This window comes from Pomacea canaliculata, linkage group LG9, assembly GCF_003073045.1.
Source record: "Pomacea canaliculata isolate SZHN2017 linkage group LG9, ASM307304v1, whole genome shotgun sequence".
NCBI lineage: Eukaryota > Metazoa > Mollusca > Gastropoda > Architaenioglossa > Ampullariidae > Pomacea > Pomacea canaliculata.
Genome location: NC_037598.1, coordinates 6,599,466 through 6,618,030, shown reverse-complemented (window position 1 = coordinate 6,618,030; position 18,565 = coordinate 6,599,466). Strand labels below are relative to the sequence as shown.

At 36.3% G+C, this 18,565-nt stretch overlaps 1 protein-coding gene across 11 annotated transcripts in view; it reads right to left on the bottom strand.

Moving 5' to 3' along the window:
• LOC112571961 (protein polybromo-1-like) overlaps positions 1-18,114 on the bottom strand; it is a 35,835-nt gene extending 17,721 nt beyond the window's left edge. For 8 of the 11 annotated variants that reach the window (XM_025251395.1, XM_025251404.1, XM_025251401.1 and 5 more), the window contains exons 1-22: positions 18,012-18,114; positions 17,274-17,420; positions 15,699-15,954; positions 14,878-15,093; positions 13,575-13,742; positions 13,239-13,330; positions 12,549-12,773; positions 11,852-11,921; positions 10,681-10,779; positions 10,405-10,458; positions 9,661-9,819; positions 7,103-7,258; positions 6,741-6,872; positions 4,064-4,230; positions 3,809-3,935; positions 3,325-3,492; positions 2,837-2,974; positions 2,440-2,531; positions 2,042-2,084; positions 1,137-1,223; positions 571-795; positions 210-292 (exon numbers count right to left, since the gene is read on the bottom strand). In XM_025251395.1, the coding sequence (XP_025107180.1) occupies positions 210-292; positions 571-795; positions 1,137-1,223; positions 2,042-2,084; positions 2,440-2,531; positions 2,837-2,974; positions 3,325-3,492; positions 3,809-3,935; positions 4,064-4,230; positions 6,741-6,872; positions 7,103-7,258; positions 9,661-9,819; positions 10,405-10,458; positions 10,681-10,779; positions 11,852-11,921; positions 12,549-12,773; positions 13,239-13,330; positions 13,575-13,742; positions 14,878-15,093; positions 15,699-15,785 (2,588 nt within the window). In that variant the 5' untranslated portion in view covers positions 15,786-15,954; positions 17,274-17,420; positions 18,012-18,114. The remainder of the gene's footprint in view (positions 1-209; positions 293-570; positions 796-1,136; positions 1,224-2,041; positions 2,085-2,439; positions 2,532-2,836; positions 2,975-3,324; positions 3,493-3,808; positions 3,936-4,063; positions 4,231-6,740; positions 6,873-7,102; positions 7,259-9,660; positions 9,820-10,404; positions 10,459-10,680; positions 10,780-11,851; positions 11,922-12,548; positions 12,774-13,238; positions 13,331-13,574; positions 13,743-14,877; positions 15,094-15,698; positions 15,955-17,273; positions 17,421-18,011) is intronic. The other 3 variants (XM_025251399.1, XM_025251398.1, XM_025251403.1) reach the window with 3 other exon arrangements.
• Between the last annotated feature and the right edge of the window lie 451 nt (positions 18,115-18,565).

Genomic DNA, 18,565 nt, shown 5'->3' with positions numbered 1-18,565 from the left:
TCTCCTTTTTCTTTGGTTGAATGAACAGAAAGTAGAGATATCTATATTAAAATATGGTGAGATTTCTATATTAAAATTAAAGAATGTCTGAAAGTGCTTTTAAAAGAATTTTCTTGAGGTTATAATTAATAGAATTGTCTACTACTCAATAAGATCAATTAGAACAAAAATATCCTTTTTCTGGGAAACAGGTGTGTAAAGAAATATACCTGGGCTCAATGTAGACAAAGTCACCAATTTTGTACGTCTGATCTTTGTACACAATTTCATTTTCACTTGGCTCATCTGAGGACTGCAACACCAAAAATAATGATATCTAACCAGTCTACAAGGTAAATGGAAAACAAAACGTTCCTGGGATGGATATACATAAAATTGTTAATCAGCTACAAACACAACTTTAGTATAAAAAACAAGTATAGCCAACATGGTCTCTCAGGTCTTTATATAAAAGATACTTATTGAATCAAAGTGCGTAGAACTTTTGAGGTTCATTTTCCATCTTGTACATTGCTTCCTATAAGTATTAATTTTTTCCATTTGACAGTCATGAGCATGAGCGTCACTCACCAGCTTCACTTCTTCCAACTTTTCTTCTGACTCTCCTCCTTTCTTTTTCTCTTCATCCTCTTTCTGTTCTATGGCAAGTTTTTCTCTCTTCTCTGTTTCCAGAGCATTCTGCAGGTGGCGCTCAGTGTAACTCAGAGCAGGAGTCAGTAGGAGCTCTCCATTTTTACAAAGCTCATCACGAATTTTGATGAATAGCAATTGCATTTCCACTGCATCTTCATACAGCTGTTGAGGTAAAAGTAAACTCAACCCATACTCTCCAATACATGTGTCTTCGTATCAAGCAATTGCAACCCTTCAAGGAGCAATCAAAGACACCGATAAAATTTCACTCAGAGATAAAATGTTCAAATACACACTGTCAACATCTGTGGCAAGCATAATCTAAGTGTGAATCAATGTGCAAATTTTAATCTGACAAATATTTCATGGTCATACCAAGATCTATAGAACTGACAAACTTGAAAGAATTTGCTGCCGGCATGACCGATGTAGTCAATAATTTTTATCTGTTTGTTTTTTACAACAGCCCATTAATAAAGTCATGAAAGTGAAAATCCATTTACCTGAGAATCAATTCGACTGAATTTTCTGGCCTTCTCAAACACTTTGAACATGTCTTCCTGGAATCGATCCATTCTCCTGTATCGTCCCTGTAAATCAAAATGTCGGGATCAGAACAAGTACTGTGCTACAAAGGAGGAACTAGATGACTCCAGACTACAGCTATTTAAAAACTTGGCCAGCTGTCACAACTGCTTTTAAGAAGAGAAACTAACAATGCAGCAGAAAACGAAACACTGCTGCTACTAGACAGTTTTAGATCTTTCAAGTGTAGGCAAACACATGTTTGAGTACATGTTATATCATACGCATTATGGTCCTGAGTCACAGCAACACATGAGCATAAGAAGTAACAGTGCAGTAAAAAGGGGGATGCTTTTGGTAGTCAATGACAACCACCCAATCTGTTGTTGATAACTACAATAATGATGAAGAAAACAACCACTTTAATAAGAATCCTTATTGCATAGAAAGACAATAAAAGAGCTCTGAATTCACAAAAAGATGCAAAAAACATGCTCTAAAATTGTTGTATAACCAGCACTATGGTAGCTCTATTTTTCTAAAAAGTAAATCTATAATTAAAGCTTTATTTTCCATCTTTGTATTGAATGTAAAACAGGACTAAATATTATACATATAGAAATATAAACAATAACATATATGTGTATATATCAGAAGATACAAGCCTTTTATTTTCAATTGTACTCATTTAAAAGTTACAAAAGTAAACATTTTAAAACTATGGATGTGTCATGACATGTAGCAATATGCCTAGCCTTGGCTGATTACCAGAGCAAACCATTCCACTACTTGTTGCCATATTCATACCTGTCATGTTAGCACTGAATCTCTATTGACAGATTTTTGTGATGCACTTCTAATGCTAATGATATACAAAACTTACCCTGTCAATATTTCTCTTGATCTGGTCAAAGGTCAATAAACGCCTGCATGTGATGAAAAAGCCAAGTTATTTCACAAATGAAAGAGAAAAGTAACTTCATGATACAGGTGCTTATTTTTTGACAAAATTGTGATCAGCTGCTAAAGTCTTATAAAAAATTTATTAGCTTTTTATATACTGCACTGACATAACTTTTGACATTCTCTGTCAACAATAGATTGGCACCAACATCATAGATCCCCTAGTAACTACCAATAATTTGACAAGTCAGCAACAACTTCTGATGACTGCACAAGTCCCAAAAAGAAACTTCACGAGTCACCAATTAACTGCAGACAATTTCACACCTCACTTAAACTAAGGGCAGATAACTTCACAAAGCCACTCTGACAACTCACTCTGGGGGATCCTCATCACCAGGTGCTTTGTCTCTTTCAATCAGTTCTGGCAGTTCAGCAAAGGAGTCACTATAGCAACGTCCCTCGTCATCCTACAGATCCAAACAGACAGTATGTCTGAGCATGATGGTGTTGACAACAATGCTTGCTTTCATTTTTTTTAAATCCATAATAATGTTTACTCACCACAGCACACAAATGTATTTGCATGATAATGGACATACACTGATGCAGCATAACAGAAAATAAGACCACAGATCAGACCCAACAAAGATAAACCACACAATGAAAATCCTCCAGTAGAGGGGTTTCTCCTGAATGCTACGCATCTGCTTAGTAAGTTGTACTGACCACCATTTTGACAAGAAAACTGGCAGAAGTAAAATGGCAGGCTGACCTGGGAGTTGTAAGTGGAGATAAAGAGGTTCCGAATAAGCTCCTGGACCAAAGCTTTGACATCAGGGACATTATTTGTACCCTCAGCAGTCAACTCCATTTTCTTCTCGAACACCACCCGCTGTAGTGTCAGAGCATCCTATGCCAAGCAGACAAGGTGACTATCATGGACATATCAAACTACATATTGTATTATAAAATCGTCTTGTATTTTACGAGGGATAACGGCACATGAAGTGGTGAATAAAAAGAAGCACAGCTAGTCTGTAAGACAAGTGTCAACTGCAACTAAATAGATATTCATGATATTACACTGTTGTAGCGACTGCCACTTGAATGGCTCAGCAAATTGTCAAGCATTGAACTGCAGAATAACTACTTGCAAGGCCATTTTTAAACCTAAAGTAAGTCGCTATATCAGTTTTTCAGCAAAACACAAGGAGGAATGCTGAAAAAAATTTCATATCATGGGGGAGACAAACCTCTCACCTTATAGATGACTGACTCTGGCTCATTGTACTTGCAGGCATTATCAAACATTTGCACAAAGTCAGCCACCATGTCCTCAACACTCTCATACTGGTTAGCCAGTAGTTTTTGTTGTATACGCTGCATGTCCATTGGCTTCTTTATCACTTCATAATAGTCTGGGTAGTCCTGTCACCCACAGTACAATCTTCATTTCAAAAGCAAACCAACCCCCCAACCCCAGATAATATAATGGGCCCACTGCTTTTCATATAAAAGTTGTGATGGGAATAGCTGTAAGCAAAAGGTAGGAATAGTTTCTGAAAATCACAAAATGTGCTACAATGTTGAAAATAATGTAGCTGAAAAAAAAGTGAGGCGTAGAGCCCCTCTTGAGGTTTTAATTAGTCTTACTTAATGCCATAAACATAAAAAGACTAAAACTTAGATGGCTTAAAAAGAAATGAAATACCATCAGTTTAGGTGGGGGGTTTAAACAGCTTACGCTCTTGAGAGGCAGCTTGATGAAAGGGGTGGACAGCGTTCGGCCTGCACGATCTTGGTAGTCGCGTACTGTTTCATACATGTCTTGGAGCTTCTGAGACAAGGGTGATGATACTTTTGACCTTGACCTAAACATGAAGGTGAGGATGTAATAAGCACACTTTTGCATAGCTATCTGCTCTTATTAACTATATCTAGCAGTTCTATGAGTCTAAAGTTCATTATTATAAATATCCCTTTCACACAAGACACTCACCGCTTGCTTGTGAGAGCCCGCGACTGGCTCATGGACCGCCATTTTGTCCGCAAAATGCGATCCAAAGTGTCAGCATCCTGATACACCTGTGAGCCTTCTTCGTTGTAGTGGCGGGCATTGTTGAACATAAGTTCAAAGTCACACAGCAGGGCCTGCTCATTGGGGTACTGCATGCAAAATGAATAATTAGTCTTGTTAAGATGATCATTTCAGGCATACATATGTTCATGCAAACTCAATCATGATGCTCTGGAATGCCTTTACAACAGAATGCAAAACATTTTATAGGGAATGTTAGGTAAACTTTCAATTATTTTGATATTTTTAAATCATAAAGGATTGATCTGTTCATGGCAGGATCTGTTGTGTTGAGTAGTGGTTTCAATTGTCTAGATTTCAACGCTTGAAATCTGTTTCCTGCTGAAGGTAAAATGGTGTGATGTCTCTAATAATCTCCATAATAACCATTATAATCCATAGAAAAAGCAAGCTAGCACATATTATTTCTGATTCTCACATGTCTGACTTACATGCTTCAGTAGGCTATACATGTGATGAAAATCATGATTCAACATTTATTTAAAAAGCACAATTCTGAGTAGTTTTTTTTTTTAATCTTAAAGCAATAATCAATTAAAAGCCAATGTTGCAAATGTGCCAAGTTACAATGAGTTGCATGCTTAGATTAGCAGGGTTAGATCTGAAGTCAGTCAGTTGTCCTTGACCGGCACCTGTTGTAGGGGGGAGCACATGGATAGACACGGCTGTAGACTGGGCCAGCCACTCTTGCCTATTGTGATAGTCAGCAGGTCCTGTACAGATGACCAGTCCAGCTACATTCGTAAGCCAGTTGAAGGATAGTCTTTGACAAGGTGTCATGCCGGGTTGCTTGACTGTTGGAAGTAGAGGTTCCTGGTGTTCTATGAGTGTGGCCATCTTGTTTCATACAAAGTTATTGATTTTGTGTTCTCTGTATGAGATCTGAAGCATCCTCCTCAAACATTTGTTCTCGAATGCTTAGATTCTCCTTTCTGTCTTGGCGAGCAGAGCCCACATGTCACATCCACAGAGCAGGATCAGCACTACCAGGGAGCTGTATACCTTGTACTTGGTAGTAAACCTTATGGCTATGCTAGATCCTATCTAGGCTAGCTATTGCTGCTGTTGCATTCATGATATGGATATCTGGCATGGAACTGTCATCCTTGGAGTGGGTGGCTCCAAAGTACTTGAAGCTGCTTACCTCTTTAAGTTGTACCCTGTTCATATAGATCTCTGCTTTACTATTACAACGAACTTCATTTCTTATTTTTATTTCTAACTTTTACTTTATAACTAGAGCACCTTACCATGTTCAAATTGCCTCCTGGGACAAATAAAATTGATCACTGTCATTGCAGTTTCTCCAAATCAAAGCGACATCGAGGGGAGGGGTGTTTGAGAGTCGCTTCACTTTCATTAAAATAAGGTCATAGTCACTATCTATGTCAGAGCCAGGGTATGTCCTTGTCTTAGCCTTGTTGCTGCTGGATCTGAAGCATCTCAGCAGCAGGATATAGTCAATTTGATTATGGATCAATCTGTCTGATGAGTGTCATGTCTTGATTTTTGTGGGGCCGTAAGGTGTTGGCTAAGGTGAGCCTCTGGCTCTGCACAAATTCTAAGAGTCTGATGATCCTGGTTTCTCCAGGCCAAATTTGCCCACTGTTCCTGCCCATTGCTGGAAGGCGTCCGGGCCAACCTTGGCGTTCCAGTTACCAAGCATAAAGAGGATGTCTTTTTTTGGAACTGCCTTCTGAAGTACAGCTACGTGTTGAAACATTTTCTATGACAATGGAACAATATTTTAAATATTGGATATAATTGAAAATGAAACACCATGTAACCATGTGTTTAAGGTGGCAACAACCTTTTTTGTGGGGAGATGATGGTTGAAAAATATGCAATATATTTACTACTATGTTATCATTTTAGTTTTTAATGTTTCACTTTTTTCCCTCTTCAGATTGTGTCTACTATCAAACCCTTCAAATCCGGTTTCAAAATCAATCTCTTTTAAGAAATATTTTGCATAATCAAGAGTACTTTTCTGCTTGCTTCTCAGTTACTCCTCGAGGAGCATAGGGCCCCAATGCTCACTCTTCAGTTTTTCATTTTTATATGAGGACTTAGTTTAAGTTTGCTATGGTGTCAACTGTTTGCTGATGCTTATATTCTTGAAGGGTTGACTATCAGTTGGTTTGTAGTCTTTCAAGTGCAACACAGTCAGCTTACATCCACACAGGTAAACGTAAATTTTTGTTAATCAATTATAAAGGACATAACATCTGTGTCATTTTTCTTTTGAAAATTACTTGAAATATACCCCTCTCATTCAATATTTTATTCATGTGAATCATTATGTAACTACTCCATCTCTACACTGTTTATAGCACTTATATCTTTTAATACCTTCATCCATCGCTTTACAGTCTACTTTTGAACTTTATGTTGTTCAGTATGCCTACCTGCATCTCACCATCCATTGTCTGTTACCTAATTAATTTATCATTATTGGTCAGCGTGAAAGATCTTATCTAGGTACACATATTATTATTCAAGATCATTATGATCAATGCTTTAATGTTCTTAACAGGCAAAGACATAGTAATAAAGAGCAACTAACAAATTGTCTTACCTTGTCTGCCTTGATCTTGGCTTCAATCATGGTCATGTCTATAGGCTCCATTATGACCTGGTAGTAGTCAGGGTAGTCTTTGCGAGATGGCAACCCCATGAATATGTTCCGCAACATTCGCCCATTTACATCCTTTATCAGATAAAATATGTGAAAACACACACACACACACAATCAATGAATAGTACAAGCTTTTTCTCTGATACAATTCTACGATGAGCATCCTTTAATATCTCAAAAAAATGTTTACTGCAAAATGTTTGGAAAATAAACATTACTGTTAAACAAATAAACAAATTATTATTTATAAACAAACAATGTTCACTATATAAACAGGTTCCTCATTTACGTTCATCCCCTACCTGATACTCATATACAATTCGGTACAAAATGTTGAGTCGCTTCCTCAATCCATCTTCTGGGGCCCTCTTTGGGGTCTTTTTCTTCACCTCACATTCAGATCTGCGCTTTGTCTTTGGTGTTGGCATGAGATCATCATCTGTCTCCCTATCAGTTTTCTGAAAACATACAAGATTTTCATCTCTAGTCTGTGCCATCACTACAGACCCACACTATCGTTTTGTACTTGTCCACCAAGACCTGGGCAAAGAAAGCGTGCTTAGAAGAACAGGGACAAAGCTTACAATTTTTTCCAAGATATACAAACACAATATTTTCTTTGTGCTCTTAAATATTCTCTAAATGCCAGTGTAAATCTCTTCTCTTTCTACCCTGAATATGCTTTCTCTCTCTCTTTACCACCCTTCCCACCACATTAATCTTCCTCCATGTCTTTCACATTAAAGCATAAATAGGAATATTTGTTACTGCTAATAATGCTACTATCAATTCCTATATGCCAAGAGAAAAAAAGCTCATCAAACTGTTTATATTTTGACAGAGTATGTCTTTGCTAAGAACAATAAAACAATAAAAATGATTAGAAGTGTGATGTAATACATTGTGAACTAAGAGAGTATACATTTAAACTGTAATTTTAACAATCTTAAATTACTAGGGTAATTGAAATGATAAATGTCAGGTTGAACATAAATGCATGCCGACTTCATCACTATGGAATCCAGTTATGTCTAATGTACACTTTTTGGTTAGTGAATTATGTTTAATAAAATCAAGATACTTCTATGCTAATAAAAAAAAATTATCTACACTAATGGCTACAGAGCATCAATAATATGCAGAACTCCTTTAGCAAGTTGACTGTTGGAAAATATAAGTATTTCACTGAACATAATTAGATGCACATATACCTAAACACAAAAAAGTAAGGCTACAGCATAGTTCTCCTAGCCTGTCTTTTTGCGAAAAAAAAGCATGCGGACATTGTGAAAACACCAATTCACAAAAGCAAGCAATTCAAGTGACATGTGCAACTTTACGTTCTGAACCTTTGATATTTAACATTATCAAATAACTGCTCTTTTATAAACAGCTTGTTTGCAATGATATACAGCATGTGTTTAGCCAGATAGTCTAGCTGGCAGCAAGAGAAAGAGAGAAAAAAGTTAGTGCTGGTTCCCTAAAAATAATCAAAAATTAAGTATTGATTACAAATGATACTTATTAAATAAAATTACAGTGTTTTCTGTTTATAAATGCTTTAAACATGACAGTACAATCACAAGCCATATTTTTTACTAGACTGAGAAAGGAGGGGTGATGGTCCAAAACATTTCTTTTACAAATTTAATAATTTTGTGTGTGCGTGTTTGAAAAAGAGAATCATACACTCAAAAATTCTTTTCACTTTATACCTAGGACCCCAAGAAAGAAATAAATATGAAAGGATTTAGAAAATATGCTTTTATGTGCTTTATCTTTAAATCCACTTAAGAATATTGTAGGAGTTTGATGTTTAAATCTCAAGCATGTGCAATTAAATGCACAGATTTAGAGGAAACACTCAGGCCACACTTAATGGGGCACAGCATTAAAAAAAAAATTCTATGCTCATTAAAGCTATTGTTTGATCTTACAGGGCTTTGGTTAATTATTTTGGCCTTAATTCTTACATCAAAGTATAAAGCTTTTAATCAAGGCACTTCATAGGAGAACTTGCAGCATAAACATGTAAGAACACTCACCTGGAAAGATAAAAGAATCAAGGGCAACGGGAGACTAAGCATCAAAAGAGCGTGATCTTTGGAAGAAGCATCTAACTAAAGCTTCACTGAGCATTTCTTCAGTTTTTACATTAGCAATTAAAAAGAATGCAGATGCACATAAATATGTCACACACACACATACACACACTTGCATGCAAGCATGAACACACACAAATGATTAAAATGCATGATCTAAGTGTTATCCCTCAAGTCTTCTTCTATTAAAAAAACAAACAACACACACACTCTCTCATCTAGCATATAGTTAAGCTACTGAACTAAAGCCAGAAAATATCTGTCACAAAACAAAAGGGAGAGGGACTATGAGTGACAAATCAAATGAAGCATGTATCTCTACAAGAATTATTTGTTAAAAACTGCTTAGCACACAAATTAGTACTGACTTTCCTGGAATGGCAAACAGAACAAGGGGAAAGAGGATATCTATTTTTTTAAAGTGAAGAAAATAGTGCCCTCACATTTCCTTTTTATAACATTTTCCTCCTGAACTGACCAAAAATGATAAAAACTAAATGGTTGGGAGATTGGGGGTAAAAAAAGACTGTGATGATGCCAAGACCTGCAGAAATAACTTACCATGATGACTGCCTAAAAAATGAATGCAAAAGAGTAAAATCCAGTCTTATACACATTTTTTCTTTTCTGTTTTTAAAGCTTGTAGATATGGAAGGATCCCTTCTCTCCTCCTTGCTTTGCCCATCAATGGATGGACAGAAATTAATCTGAGTGTTAAAATCAAACAGGTTAGAAAGAGGTCTGAAAAAAGTCCATACGGTCATGTCAGTGGGTTGTTGTGGTGCTTCTCTGCTCACTGATAAAACAGCCTGGGTCTTGGAAGCAGCAGAAGGAGAACAAGGAGACGGTAAGAATCGCTTACTTACCGCCAACGGGAAAGGAGAGACATTCAGCGGGGTCTCATCCTCAGCCCCATCCTGATGGGACACAAACATTTGTGTGATGCATGCACAGTGTAGTGATAATTCAAACTCAGGTGAAAAAAAAAAAAAAAGAAAAAAATATGCATTAAGGTTTTTATGTGAATACGTATGAAAAAAATGTCAATAAAAAAAAATTAAAGATGCTTACAATGAAATAAAAATTTGAGGGAGCAACATCCAATAAAAAAACCTACTTCAACGATATGGTTGGTAACAAACAATGCATTCTTTTAGTTTTAGCCCATATGCACATAGTACAAACAGAAGAAACAAGGGTGTTTGAACATCTCTCAGCTTGCTCTACTTCCCCTCTCTAGCAACCACATGTTCCTACTTCACCCCTTCCCACTTCCCAAAGATTTAAATTGTCCTCCATGGTTGTATGGACTAGAGATAATGGGAGTATTCTCGTCTACAGCTATGGCACTGAGGAGACAAACAGAACAGAAAAGAAAAAAACATCTTTAGATACATGAATCTAAAACGCCAAAACCAAAAACTCTATCTTTGCTACAACAATATGACAACAATATAATGAAGTGCAGATGTGGCAAAGCATTATGGTCACTACGTAGTTACCTTATCCAGTTCCCGCTTCCTCTCAAGAAGAACTCTCTGCAGAGTGCATGCATCCTGCAATGTGTAAGTATATTATGTCACTACAAATAAACCCCTAAACAATAATTAGAAAGACAATCATGTTTCAATGATTCAGTTAATGGTAAGTTTCTATAGCAGAAAAGATTATGTGTCCAACTCTGATTGAGACAAAGTATGACACAGTCTGTAAAATTTTATCTACAGAAAAAGAAGAGAAAGCAAAAAGTTGTCATTCTATTTTTTCTTACAGCCTACCTTGTATATCTTTGATTCATCCTGGTTGTATTTTCGAGCATTCTCAAAGATGAGATTCAAGTCACTCACACACTCTCCAAAGGACTGGTATTGTCCTGCCTGCAACACAATACTGAGATATAAAGAAGATGGGGAAGTAGAGCACCTAATAGAGCTATGGTGTTCGACCCCAAAGGTGCACTCACACTCTTGCTAATTTGATACCCGTGCGATGCAGTACACTTATACCAATGTGATGCAGTGTACTTCCCCCAGTTGACCCTGCTGTGGAATGGGTACCTTTTTAGAGTGTTAGGGAAGGTAAGGCAGAACACCACCCTCAAAAAACAGGTAACCCTGGGTAACTTGGGGGGTGGGGAGCTCTAAAAACTTCACTCTGCAAAAACTGTAAGGTCACAGTACTACATTCACCTTTACTTTATATGGAAGAAGTATTCCTGACACAGATCAAAGGAGTACGCTGACAAAGCAATTACAAATTTAACGAGGGCTTCTGCTTACGCAAAAAAATTGCGTACAGTACGTATTAAAAGTTCGGAAGACCCCTTCAATTTTCGTCAATGGGGACCCCTTCAAATTTGGGCGAAGAACAGATACAAAATTGGGTAAGTGTAGTGTCTGACATCATAGCCCAATCTATTGTCGTCTGCTACAAGGTGAGTTACTTCCCTTGCACTGAGTCTTTTTCCCTTACGGGGAACAGTTCCATTAACCTATTTGCAAGATGTTGACAGCGTGGTTAAAATCATCGTCTCAGAAACGGAAAGAAATTGAGCACCCCAAGTACAGTAAGCATAAGCTCATCACAGATGCTTGCACATACTTCATGGCACAGAAATCTCGCCGTTTCTGACTAGACATTACAGTGCTTTGTGTGCCTGAAAGGCAGTTGAACAAAGTACATGTATGTTGATTTTTCACATTTTAAAGGGACCCCTTAGAGTTAACCTGGGACCCCTTAAAAATCTGAAGAAGGGGTCCAAATAATTTAGCCTTAGCAGAAGCCCTGTTAACTGTTCATTTCAAAGGGAGAAACTTGAAGTATTTTTTATTCTCAGCAATTTTGTTTACCTGAAGCTGAGTTAGTTCTCACAGCAACAAAAATGTGAGGAAATAAAGCAAGCAGAGAGACACAGAAAGATTCAAAAGATTCAAAACCTCGATTGGATACCTTGATTTTCTTGCGAACATTGTACAGTGACATTGGCTTCTTTATTTCTTTGTAGTAGTCTGGATAAAATCTGAAATTAAATATGCAATAAATTACAATAAGATGTGAGATGAAAAATCAGCCATCGCAATATACCACCCAGTGACATAAAGCCTTCACAATAAGCCCCCAAATTTTCTTAGCATATTACATACAATGAATGAATCAAATAACCCCAAAATCAAAATTTTCATAAATCATTTAACCTGACATCTATGGTGAAGTTAGCAAGCTTCTGATCAATATTCCTTCTGTAGGTAAGAAAATAAAATAAATCTGTCATTATAAAGTAAGCAATAGCAGCATTTCCCATGGTGTAAAAAATGTGTCTAAATCAGGTCCTTGATTTTAAAAAAAAAAAATTGCAAACTGATATCAGGAGTTAAACTGAGAAGGTTCATCGTGTAAAACATTTTGTAATAAATAACAAATATGGATGATTATATTTTTTTATTGACTTCAAATGACATATAAAGCAGTGTTGTAATACTGGGGAGGGGGCTCTGAAATCCCTTTTTATGAATAGGAAACATTAAAAAAGGTGTCTGCCAGATACTTATGACCCATTAGTATCTTCTCTGCCAAACACTTATGTCACAACTAATGAACAACTTTACAGACTCAAGCCCTTCCACTACAGAACTGCCATGCCACCTACTTTTTACTTGGAAGTTTAAGAAAAGGTTGAGACAGGATCTCTCCTTCTGATGATGTGTAGTTCTTCACAGCAAAGTACAGTGCCCAGAAAGGAGAATCACTCTCCTCGCCATCTGAATCTCCTTCAAAGTCCATCTGACTGGAGGCAGTGTCGTCATCCTCTGACTGGTACCTAAGGGCAGCGCACACGGCTGACAATCTCTGAACATTAGTTCTCTCCCTTGTCCTGGAGACAATTTAGATTACCCCCAAATTCTGTCAACACTAGTGCTCTGAGCTTTACAGCTAAGTCAGGACCAAAGGATATTTAAAAAAAACAATCATACTTTGAACAGATTACTCAGAGGAAAATCAATAATAAAACGACTTTTTTGGGGGAGGGGGCAGGGGGAAGTTATCATAAGCTGGATTTATTAATTGAACTGTTGCAACTTTTAATTCCAACTGCTTTACAGGAATAGATAAGAAATCTAAGTTGATCCATTTAACTGTGTCAGGTTTTGGAGATGCAAATGCACATATGTTAAAAACTTATTAAAGAATAAATGACTGACAGTATACTAGCTGTCCATAATGGAGATAAAGTAAAAGAGAAATATACAGCATGGGCTGACTCAATTACTATAATCTCTCATAGGTCTTCGTAGCATCATAGTCAAAAACAAGTAAAAGCATGAGCAGACACAATTACCGTAATCTTTCACTGGTCTTCATAACCCCTGTCCTCTTGTATTCCAGTTCTAGTTTCTTAGCAGTGATGATTTTCTTCAAAGTGCAGGCATCCTAAAAAATAATAAAAATTCTAACTCATCTTTTTGATAAAAAAAATTATCTGAAAAATCCTCATTTCAACTTGAACAACCTAATGCCACAATTTACAAAAATAACTTCACTTTCCTTCAATACTCAACCCGAAAATCCAGTTCATAACTCTTGATAAATAACACTTTCCAAAAAAAAAAAAAAAGCAAACAAAATTGGAATTTCTCACATTCAAATAATAGAGCCATACACACAAACAACCCACCTTAAAAATGATTGACTTGGGCTCATTGTAGGTCTGGGCATTTCTAATCATGAGATTGAGGTCCCTCTCTAAGTCATCTAGCTTGCTATATTTTCCATCCTGTATCTTTGTGGCAATCATTTTCAAGTCAATTGGATTTTTAATCACTTGATAGTACTCTGGGTATTTCTGAGAAACAAAATAGAAACAACTGACTTCTTTCCGCATATCTATACTCAGAAAAAGGTAAAAGATAACAAGTTGGACAACTAACACAGCGAATGAAGATATGTAATGTGGCACATCCTGGAATCAGGAAAACCTCTCTATCAAAGACTTGATAAATCTACCAAAATCAGGTTGTAACTGAGAGGGGTTTGAGTAGGGAAACTGACCAGTCTTTCACTCCACAAACCATGACTTCAAAATCCTATGAATTTGTGTTCATTTATTTAAATGTTGAAAATAGAACTCTTCAAACCATATCATAGAGCTTTCCATTGTCATTTTCACATTTGCTCAGTCATGCTTACTGATTTCGCCATTGTTTCATTTGGCGAAAGATTTTGAGGAGAATTACTTCTCTGGGTAAAATAACCCTGACCAATACATGAGTACCATGGTAAACAAAGATGCTCTCCTAAAATGCACTAAATATTTTTTTAAATGTTACAATAGAACAAAAACAGTTGGTCACCAGAATCTTATTTTTAATATAACTTCTGCAAAGGCTAGTAATAAAGCCCAATCAACTGATGTGTGCTAGTAAACAAAGAGACAACAATAAATAAGCAGTCTCTTTCAAAATGTACTTCATTTATTGTTACGTTATATCTGTAATATAGGGAAAATGCTTGTACAGAAGTAGTCTGTTTTAAAACATACTTAATTTTTCAACATGCACCTTTTGCAAAAAGTCATAATAGAGCACAAACTGTTGCTTATTAGTTGAACTGGGGAGGCAGTTGTAATAGAGATGATATTTGTATAGTGAAATACACCCAAGAAATTATTTAGGTTGTATCTAGGAAAGGGATCACCCCAGGGAAGGTCTTAATGACGAGGTTTAACTGTACTTATACAACATATCTGAAACTGTTTTCAGTGATACTTTGCTCAAGCAAATTTGCTGAATTAGTGAATAGGAGGCAGTGGATTTTACGGGATCTAGCAACAGTTTTGAGGTAATGAAAAGAAAATGGTTTTTGCTCAGTTGTCTTTATTTTAGCAGAGAAATCGTGGCAATGCTGTTAACTGATATGAACAACAAAAAAGATTTTCCTAAGAGCTAATCTTGATGATTGATCGCAGCTTCCTATCTTACCACTCTGCTGGGAAGAAGTTGGAAGATTTCGCTTATGTTGCGTTCTCCATCTCGAGCTGTCATGACTGCTGCAAACAGCTGCTCATACTCCTCTGAGTCATCCATGCGTGTTTCAGATTTACCATCTGGACTCTCCATTTCAGCATCTCCCTCCATCCCTATCTCCTCTCCATCTTTGCTGTCTTCCTTATCTTCTTTTGCTTGTCTTCTATGTTCCTGTGTAGGGCAAAAATGAATATAAAATACAGGATGTCCTTAAACTATGTATACGCTGGCAGCTCAATTGATGTTTGTTTTCTTCATTCTTTCTTTTCTGTACTTATTCTTCTTTCTTAAGCCACTGGAATTAATAATGGCAGCCCGAATAAGCTCTGAACAAAGGAAGTTATCCTAAAATACTACCGAGATTTCAAAATGCGTTTACAATTAAATGCATATAATTTATACACACAGTTTTTATAATTATTCAAAGTGTCTATACATATTTTGTGACATCTTATATATTCACTCAAAAGAAATGAGCTAATCTCATGAAAGCAAAATTATTACATTATTAACAGTATTGACTGACATACGATTTTATAATGCTCCTTTCTGAAATAAGCAGTTTACATCCTTCGCTGCTTGAGCAGGATATACAGAGTAAGACAGATTGAGAAAGACTGAGAGAAACACAGTGTGTCTGTGTGTGCAGATGCATATTATATAAATGAGCATTTATGCATTCAGTTATGTATGTACATAAGCATATATATCCATTGTTAAAAGCTTCACAACTACATTCTAAAATTTAAAAAAATGAATGAATAAAACATCTCTACCTCTTGAACGTCATCAGGGTTTTCGATACCTATCTGCAAAACATCATCATCCTTCCCCTTGCTGATATTCATCAACATCAGTGGCATCACTGTCTGGAACTGGCTCTTCAGGATGTTTCTTGGTCGTGCTCACTGCTGGGGTGTGATCTCTGTATGGTTCACACAGTTCTCCAAAAGTCTCCTCAATCAACTCTGCCCTGACCTCCTCATACAGTTCCCACAAATCACAGGCATCATGATATTCCTGTGAGTCTTTCTGTGGAACAGAATGTAAGATACTGTGTTTGTTTCTTGTTTCATGTCACACGTTTGATAGAAATTTACCTGCATTCTAGCTATTGCATGTTTTTCCTGTCTTAGATGCTTCTTGTCTTAAATGGTCTGAGTAGCCTGCAGAACATGTGGGCATATCTGCAGGAGAGAGAGAGGGTGAAAGTGTGTTTTCCCATCTATTGCTATTTTATTCCCTAACTAAAGTTTTCTCTATGAATGTTTACATGGTGGGAGCCAGAAATTTTCCTGGAACTGAAGACTTAGAGAGCCATGTAGAACTAGAGCGGATGCATATGACGTTATATGACACATATGGTTGCATATGTGTTTCCCTGTTTTCACACATATTATGAGTCATACAATGTCTTTGATAATTCACAATATTTATAAATGACCAACCTTATTAATCCCAATGAGCAATTATAACTTAAAAAGTCTGTTCTGTTATAAAAGAAAAAAAAAATCTAGTCAAGATATAAGGTGAGTGGTGCATCACGGCAAAACATAAAAACATGTATTCTTACACATAAAACCCTTCTTCTTTAAGAACACCTAGACCACACACCTATGCACACATAAAACTGACAATTTATAATCTATGGTTGAGCAGATGGACTGCAGAGGGTGAAACTATTTCAAGCGCCTATTACTTCTGCATGTGGACATAGTATGTTTGCCTGAACTCAACAAAACAAATTCTCCTTCTAGAGCATGTTTTGGTATAGACAAAATATTTAAAAGTGAGACCAAAAACATCTCTAAGTGATAATTCAGTTCTCTAAAAAAGAATGAAACAAACTATTCAACATGTTTGATTTTAATGAGTAAAAAAATTGCACTTTGTGTCCTAAAGTCATAAAAATGAACTATAATAGCTTTTGGAGATGTTAAAAAAAAAAGGAATGTCTAAGGAACGTAACCTTTAATGAAAATTTGGTTTCTTGTGCGTTTTATTAATGCCAAAAATTTAGTAATGATTTACATTTCACAATTTGTTATTCCACTAAAAACCTTATTAATAATACCCAATTTTTAGAAATAACAAAGGAAAATATACATACTTGTTGCACAGCACACACTAAGCTTCGCCGTAAACATCGATCTTACGAAGCCAAGTGTAAAATTTTCTTTTTATGGCATCTTCTTTAAGAAGCCATTCCCACCTCCATTTATTGGCAGTATTGTTGACTCTGAGAGCTGTGGAAAAGTCTTCTTTGTTGTCTTGGTTAAAGATTCACATTTCAGATGACAGCCCGTGAAATAAAGTCTTTATGACTAATAGTGCAAAGCAAGTTTACCAACCTTATAGTAAGCTTTGGCATTGTTGATCATCAGCATAACATCTGCTGTCAGCTGGTCAATGTCCTCATATTCCTCTGTCTTTAGCTTCTGCTGAATTTTAAGCAAGTCAATGGGGTTGTCACCACATCATAGTAGTCAGCAGCAGTCCTGTAATCAATCAGTATTTTCCCATGGATAACAAGTTGGATGGTTGGACAGTTAGACTTGGATATGATCAAAAATATTTTCATGGACATATTTCGCTATGTAAATGTCATCTCTATTACCATTACCTCCCCAGCATGACTCATGACCAAGGTTTGTGCTCCAATATGACCTTTTTGCAAAAGTCATGTTTTAAAAAATATGCATATCATCATAATATTTTTTCCTTTTCACTTTTGTTTTTGCTTGGTCATTTTTACTGATTATGCCACAACAATCAATCTATACCCATGTACTGTGGTAAATAAAGATACCCCTCTCAATTAAGACATGATAGTGGTAACTTTAGCAAGTCTTAATAGGGAGGTTTTACGTACTACATTTTCAAGATATTCCATTTTCTTTTTGAAAATGAATCTTGGCACAAAAGCAGCAATACATGCATGGTTGCTCTTTCACGCAATTGTTACAGGACTGCGCTAAATCTGAATGTAATTTTTGCAGAAAGGATAAGTATGTTAATACCAGAGACCCCAGTTGCTTTTTTTTTTCTATAATTCAACATTGTTCATCATCAAACAAAAGAATAGTCACCTTCTTTTTGGAACACGTATGAATGCTTCACACAAAAGATGTCCATCATCTGACTTGGCATTTCTGATGGTGTCATATAACTCCTGGCATATTTCTTGCTGGTGGCAAAGTTCAACATTTTTATTTTATAATATTTAATGCATAAAATAACCACTGAATCAGTGTTTTAACAAAATGTAAATTTGTAAATGAAACTGACGGTGGCAATAGCATAATGTTATACAAGATTTACAAATGCTTTGAAACAATGTTTTATCCCTCTAAATTTAACTCAATATCCACCATATAAAGGATTAGGCATTATCATTACCATGCACAGAAAGAGGTCAACAACAAGAAGATCAGGATTTTACATGGACATGTTTAGGCTGTCACATCTACAGTGAATAGGAGGGCTGGAATCATATTTTAATTAAGCACAGCTGTAGACAAGTGTGATGTGATGTGTGATTAGCGGACAAACAAGGCATCACAAATCACTATGTATGATGTGTGCTCTGTGCCTATATGATTCAAGTTCATTCCTACTTCTCAGTCCCTTCCATTAGCAATCA